We start from the raw sequence: 6602 nt of genomic DNA, 5'->3' as shown, positions 1-6602 counted from the left end.
CTTATACTATACAACTAAGGCACACCTCTAAAACCTAATGAAAATGTTCTTACTCTTATATAAACCCAATGAAAATGTCGTTCTTATATAAGCGAGCGCTCAACACATTTAAGCACTCCATTTTCTTTGAATTAATTTGCATTCAATTAACAATAAGTTTTTGGCCTACCGATATTTACTTTTACACGAATTTCTAACTTTTAGGCGTAGTAGCTAAAATTAAATATTAAAAATGAGTGTGGTTTGCATAAGCTTGCAAGCTTAACAATCAAAGTAAGCTGCACATCTAATTTTTATCATAAGATGTAATTTAGCTATAAAATATTATTAAAATAGCTTGATAATCTATTTTCATCTCTAATTATAAAATTTTAAATTCCTAAAAAGGTTCAAATCAAGTAGATCTATAAACACATGAAAACTTTCAAAGTAGACAGTCCAGATAATATGTCATATGATGTGTTATTTTTAAGACTTGAATTCTTTTTCCTTTTCATATCTATACATCTCAATGTCGATACAATCAATTATAGGGTATTTCCTCATCGAAACGCTACTTTTAAATAGATTTTTGAGGTACACCTTATTCTACTTTTCTTTTTGAGGTCCCACCTAAACTTATCTCAAAACTGAATTTTTAATCCAAAATTTTTGGGATTCATGATCGACAAGATGATCATAAATATATATATAAAAAAAACTAATATTTAAAAGAGTAATGATCCTATGAGACCCTCTCACACTCATGTGTTTAAGACCCCAAAGGATCACCATTAAATTTGGCACATATCTCTAGAAAAGTCAAGTTTCAGATAATTTTTTTAGAGATCTGTATCAAATTTAATGGTGATCCTATGAGACCCTCCCACACCCTGATACGTAGGACTTAAAATGATCACTATTAAATTTGTTACAGATCTCTAAAAAATTTATCACATAAGTGTGAAATTTGATTTTTTTAAAGATTTGTGTCAAATTTAATGGTGATCATTTGAAGCCCTGCATACATCAACCCTTTTAAAATACCATTTTTTTGAAAAAAAATTTTACACCAATTTTATCGCCGTGGGTGCCGTTAACTCACGGAAACTCACGAATCTCTACAAGATGAATCTTAGTTTCCCTCAAGGGACGGCATGTACAATCGCGTCCCCCGACGCACGCTTCTATCCATATGACGTGTTCGGCGGTGCGCTTACATTTTCTGACCGTTGGAAGGGGCATTCAAAATCGATATTTGGAGAAGCGAGCCTACAAAACTAGCCGTTGCACCTGTCCCAACCTTCCGGCACAGAAATAAGCCTCACACTTCTCCCTTTTTCCGTTCACAAATATCTCACTCTTTCCTCCCACGCTCTCCTCTATCTCCATTTTACCCTACACAAAACAAACTCCCTCTCTCTCTCTCTCTCTCTCTCTCGTCGCTGTGACTGCGATTCGCAAAGAGAAATGGCTTCAAAAACTGCAACCAAGGATGTCATCACCCTCAAAGGATCGGCAGCAATCGTCAGCGAGTTCTTTGGTAACCAACGCCCCATCAATCTCTCTCTCTCTCTCTCTCTCTCTCCTGCTGATGCATTTTCAATTTGATGTTAACAGGTTACGCAGCAAACAGGTAACTGTAATTTAGTTTACATAATGCAAAAAAACTTGTAAATCTTTAGGTCAGAACAAACCCTAAAGCACGTTTCTGTCTCTCAAATAAATAAATAAATAAAACTTCACAGCATTTTGTATAATCGAGGGGTTTACCCTGAAGAATGCTTCGTCAAGGTGAAGAAATATGGACTACCCATGTTGTTGATTGAAGACGATGCAGTCAAGGCCTTTCTTGCCTGTCTTACTTCCCAAATATCTGGTATGCGAGCAATCAATCTTGAAAACCCGGCTATTCCATCTCTCTCTCAAAGAATTTGAAGAAGGTCACGAATCGAGGCCTTACGATTTTGTTTGTTGTCGTTAGAATGGCTGGAATCAGGGAAGCTACAAAGAGTGGTTCTGGTTATTATGAGCAAAGCTTCTTCAGAAGTGTTGGAGAGATGGAATTTCAACATAGAGACTGATAACGAAGTGGTTGAGAAAGGGTAAGCCAAAACCACAAGATTCATACACAGATCCTTGCCTCAATCAATTGGGTTTTTTTTGGTGGGGTCTTTATACTTTTCCATTTATGAATCTAGGGTTTCGAGGGCCAAAAGTGACAAGGAAATCATGAGAGAAATCCAGGCCATCATGCGTCAGATTGCTTCAAGCATCACCTATCTGCCCTGTTTGGATGAGCCCTGTAAGGGGAAAGAAAATGCCTCTCTCTCTCTCTCTCTCTCTCTCTCTCTATTTATGTGTTGTCCCTTTGTTTCAGGCGTATTTGATGTGCTAGCATATACTGATACGGATTTGGAGATTCCTGTTACATGGATGGAAAGTGATGCAAAACTCATTCTCAATCCGCAGATGGTCAAATTGCATTCTTTTGATACTAAGGTGGGGTTTTTCTTCAAAACCCATCACAAATTGAATGGATTTTTATTGGAAAAGAATGGTCTTTTAGTATTAATATGGAGAGGATTTTTGGTTTTGCATCTGGTGTTTTTGTGCAGATACACAAGGTTGACACTTTGGTTTCATACAAGAACGATGAATGGGATGAGCAATAGTCAAGTTCCAAGTGGTTTCTTGTGGTGACACTCTGGTGACACTCTGTTTTCTTCTTCTCAGGAATCAATGGATTATGAATGAGGTGATCTAATTAGTTTTACAGGCCATGAACAACAACCTTTGCTAAGGTTGTTTACTGTTGTTTGTTGATTTCAATGGACATTGTTGTACACTTCCAAGTATATTTCTGCTATGTTTAACTCTGCTGTAACTCTCTCTCTCTTGTTCTCTCTCATACATGGTGTAGCGTTTTATATTGGCGGGCTGCATCCAATTTTGTTGGACGGTGCAGATTGCACCATGTCTTCACTTGAGGATGCAATTTCCATTGTCCAACAAAAGTTCAATTTGAGTTAAAGAAGGCTCTGAACAAAAAAAAAAAAAAAAAAAGAAAAAATCCAAATTTGCCCAAAAGAAAAAGCTCTGGTTTTGTATTAGAACTAGTGTGCTTTGGAATCATGCTAAAAAATGCTAAAAAACACAAAAGCTCCAATTGCGTGTTGGAATCATGTTAGAAAATGTCAAGTAAGAACGACATGCATCCCCAATATCCCATACAATGCTCCCATACATGCTCCAATGGTGCATTGGAATCATGCTAAAAAATGTCATAATCAGAATGAAAATACATCCCCAATATCCCAATTAGACAACATTTTGTCAAAACTTATATAAAATTTGCTAGTTTCGACGGAATCTAGTAAATTTTTTCCATGGATAAAACAAAACCATTTTTAGGTTCAAATTCTCAAAGGCTCACTGGTTTAACATTAAATACCTCCTGGACTCCTCCATTTTATTTCACTTTAAGTAGATCCTGTCATCCAAGCTAAAAAATTACTAAGTAATGGTTTTTTGACAACGAAGTACATCTGAATTCTCATTTTCAATAACCTAAAGTTTACTTGAAATGGGCAATAAGCTTCCTGGAGATGTAGAATAAATGGCCGAAGTTTACTTCTTCTTTTTTTAATGTTGACAACAATTTCATTTAGAGAAATATCAATAACTTTGAAATTTTAGACCTACGATTTGCAAAATTATTGGACAAAGAAAGAGCATTAAGGTGACATCAAAATGGAGTCCTCTTTTTTTTCCCTCAGAGGTAGAGGAAAAGAGCATTTGTGGTGGTATATTACAGGTAGAGAGAGAGAGGAGCGACGGGAGAGTGTGAGACTGAGGTTGGGGAGGAAATGGTAGAGTGGAGAGAGAAGAGAAAGAGAGAGAGAGAGAGAGGAGCGAGGGGAGAGTGTGAGACTGAGGGCGGGGAGGAAATGGCAGAGTGGAAAGAGAGAAAAGAGGATACAGAGAGAAAGAGAGAGCTGGTCTGACATAATCGTCACGGAGCGAGCATCCAAATATTTAAAAGTTGAGTCCGCGGGTTTTTTTTGTCAAGCCAAGGGTTGACATTATAGAGGAGGTTTATGTCAAAATATACCATTTCTTAAAAGTTTCAAACAAGTTGTTGTATGGAGCTTATAGACTGAGGTATGAAAAAGTGACATAGCTCCTCCACCTTTCTTCTCTCTTTTCTCAGCTCTGTCTCCCTGCTGTCTTACTCTGCTTAGTTATCCCTGCTCTCTTATTTCTAGTTTTTCCATGTCTTCCTTTCTCTCTTCCTCTGTGCTTTCTCCCTTCTTTTCATTGGTAGGTTCGGCTAGAATCTTTCCTCCTCAGGTGGTCATTTCAGCCAGAGCTCTCATCCAGGTGGCTCCGGTACTATGTGGAGCCATAAGGTTAGCGGTCTTAATGGCTCTTGGAGCTCTGGTTCTGGTCGGGGGGGGGGGGGGGGGGGTCTCGGTCCATCAAGCTTCCCTACATGGTGCCACCTAGGTTTCAACAGACTTCGGGAGCTGAAGATAAGCGGAGCTCTACTTCCTCTTCCATCCACTTGGAAGGAGGTTTGTTTCGGTATTGGAGCATCCTTTCAGGCCAGTTTTGGTTGTGAGCAAGGGGACCTCCCATCAGGGGATGCCTCTGCCTTTGTAGGAGCTAAGGTTGTAGAGAGGTTAACGCTTCAGTTATGGAGAACTGGACCTCTCAGCTTCACAAAGTTCTTGTTTGCTCTTTCAGCCCTGTGGAAGCATGCTTCAAGACTGGGCTATTCGCAATTGGGATGCCTTTTGTCTTGCAAAAACATTCCTAACCCCATAAGGTTTTGGTCTTGTTTGAAAACCTTAAGGATGCAGGGAGAGTGCTAAAGCAACATTTTGTTTTAGATTCAAAGGGGTTCTCATGACGGGGGGAGAAATGGTATGTTACTAATAATACTTCCTTGATAAGGATTCTTGCTGACTGGATTAAGGTTTTGAATATTCCCCCCATTCATGCTTGGACCAAAGAGTTGTTCACTCTTCTGGCACATCATTGTGATGGGCTTCTGGAGATAGATTGGTTTACCTCTGTTGGCACTCCTCTGGGCTCCTTGCGCATGAGGATTCTTCATGTCCCTGAGAATACTATATCCATGTTAAGCTGCATTTCAAAGTTGTCAGGAGATTACTTTAGGATTACTACTCAAGTCGAAAATGAGCAACCACCTTTGCCTTCGAGGAGCTCTGTTACAATGTCATCGTCGAATGTCTCTAGCGTTCATGGCCGAAATTTTGACTCCGACAACAATGAGAAGCCATGGACTCTGGTTTCCAAAAAGCACGAGGGTTCCATTCTCCAAGTGTGGATCAAAGTAAAAGAAAGATTATCACCAAGAATGGCATAAGAAGCTGGTTGGTCCTTCCCCTGCTGTTCCCGCTAGCGGGAAGGTGCAGTTGCAATTAATGGCAAAGTAAAATTCAAAAGGAGATGGCGTGTTTAATAAGTGTGCCATTGAATGGTCCTTCTGGGACCATGCATGCCACAACAATGTTTCCATGCTCCACTTTTGGTTACGTGAATCATGAAAGAGGAAGTTTTTGAGCCCTTCAATAGGTCTTTGGGCATCAGTTTTATCTTTTGCATCGATAATTGCAGTCTCCCCTAGGAGTGGGTCTGAAAAGATGGTGGCTTTGGCAGAGGATACACAATTCAGGTTGAGTTGGATCCGAGCCTTGTGGATCAACAGTGCGATATTGATTTCATGGGGGCCATCAAGTACATGGAGGTAGGCAAAGAGTCGACGGGAGATCTTTCTGAATCGACGGTATCTTCAAAAATATACGTTCTAGCCATCTGTCATCTCCCCTTCAACCCGTTATATAAGATATTATGCCCTCTCGCCTACCTTTTTGCCCTTAAAGGCCAGGCTTCGGCCCATTCTCTACTTATCTGGGCTCTTATTTCGTATTTTTCTTTGCTCTATTTCTATCGTTGCTTTCTTGCTATCTATGGCACATATCAATATTGTCGAGGTTAGGGAAAAGGAGGATGTGATCCTTTCAGACTCATCAAGTGCCCCTGAGGCTGTGCGTTTGACTTTTATCTCAGTGGGAGGACAATCATGCCACAAAAACCCATCCATGATTGCTATTGAGGCCCAACATTCAAAAGGCTTGTTTTTTGCCTCCATTCCTAAAGTCCCAGAGGTCCCTCAGGTTCGTGCTACTGAGTTCTCATCGGAGGAGGAGGACCTCGACCCTAACGACGCTCACTATCTGGTCGATCAAAAAGTTGAAGAGGGTTGTTGCTCGAGACAAAGCAACCAAGATGTTGGGTGGTATACATCTTAAGTTCAAGGGTGAGGCGAGGCTCGTGTAAGAGGTGGTACTTCAAAATGCTCCTGTGGGACCTAATCCACCCCCAAGAAGGCCTCGCAACCGCCTTCGGCATGAGGCTGAAGAACTTGTGGCAACCCTCCCATTAATCCTCTTTGCTGCTGGCCTTACTGGGACCACTAGGAGAGGAAGAGGATTCCATCCGCAATGATAGTGTTGTCATATAATGTGTGGGGCACCTGGAAGACGTCAGAAGAAGAAGGGTGCTTAAGAGGACGATGTTGAAAAGCAAGCCTA

At 40.5% G+C, this 6602-nt stretch overlaps 1 protein-coding gene across 2 annotated transcripts; it reads left to right on the top strand.

The window, feature by feature from the left end:
- The first annotated feature begins 1266 nt into the window (after positions 1-1266).
- MAD2 (DNA-binding HORMA family protein) lies at positions 1267-2866 on the top strand. Of its 2 annotated transcripts, XM_006845057.4 has the most exons (7): positions 1277-1522; positions 1600-1615; positions 1728-1858; positions 1964-2084; positions 2181-2284; positions 2360-2481; positions 2598-2866. In XM_006845057.4, the coding sequence occupies exons 1-7, from the start codon at positions 1450-1452 to the stop codon at positions 2652-2654; spliced, it is 624 nt and encodes a 207-aa protein (XP_006845120.1). In that variant the 5' UTR covers positions 1277-1449; the 3' UTR covers positions 2655-2866. The 2 variants fall into 2 exon arrangements, with proteins under 2 accessions (XP_088726535.1, XP_006845120.1); XM_088870409.1 differs by having other exon boundaries at positions 1267-1522; positions 2181-2481.
- The last annotated feature ends 3736 nt before the right edge of the window (positions 2867-6602 follow it).

Source organism: Amborella trichopoda, chromosome 6 (assembly GCF_054954075.1).
Source record: "Amborella trichopoda isolate Santa Cruz 75 chromosome 6, AtrichopodaSantaCruz75HAP2 v2.0, whole genome shotgun sequence".
Taxonomy (NCBI): domain Eukaryota; kingdom Viridiplantae; phylum Streptophyta; class Magnoliopsida; order Amborellales; family Amborellaceae; genus Amborella; species Amborella trichopoda.
The sequence above is the reverse complement of the archived record's forward strand: the minus strand, read 5'-3'. Positions and strand labels throughout refer to the sequence as shown.

What these genes read in the sequence shown, in the direction of transcription:
- MAD2 (XM_088870409.1), top strand. Translation starts at nt 1,450, where the DNA reads ATGGCTTCAAAAACTGCAACCAAGGATGTCATCACCCTCAAAGGATCG. An exon ending in TCTTACTTCCCAAATATCTG is followed by an intron (nt 1,859 to 1,963) that starts GTATGCGAGCAA and finishes TGTTGTCGTTAG; the next exon opens with AATGGCTGGAATCAGGGAAG. An exon ending in AACGAAGTGGTTGAGAAAGG is followed by an intron (nt 2,085 to 2,180) that starts GTAAGCCAAAAC and finishes TTATGAATCTAG; the next exon opens with GGTTTCGAGGGCCAAAAGTG.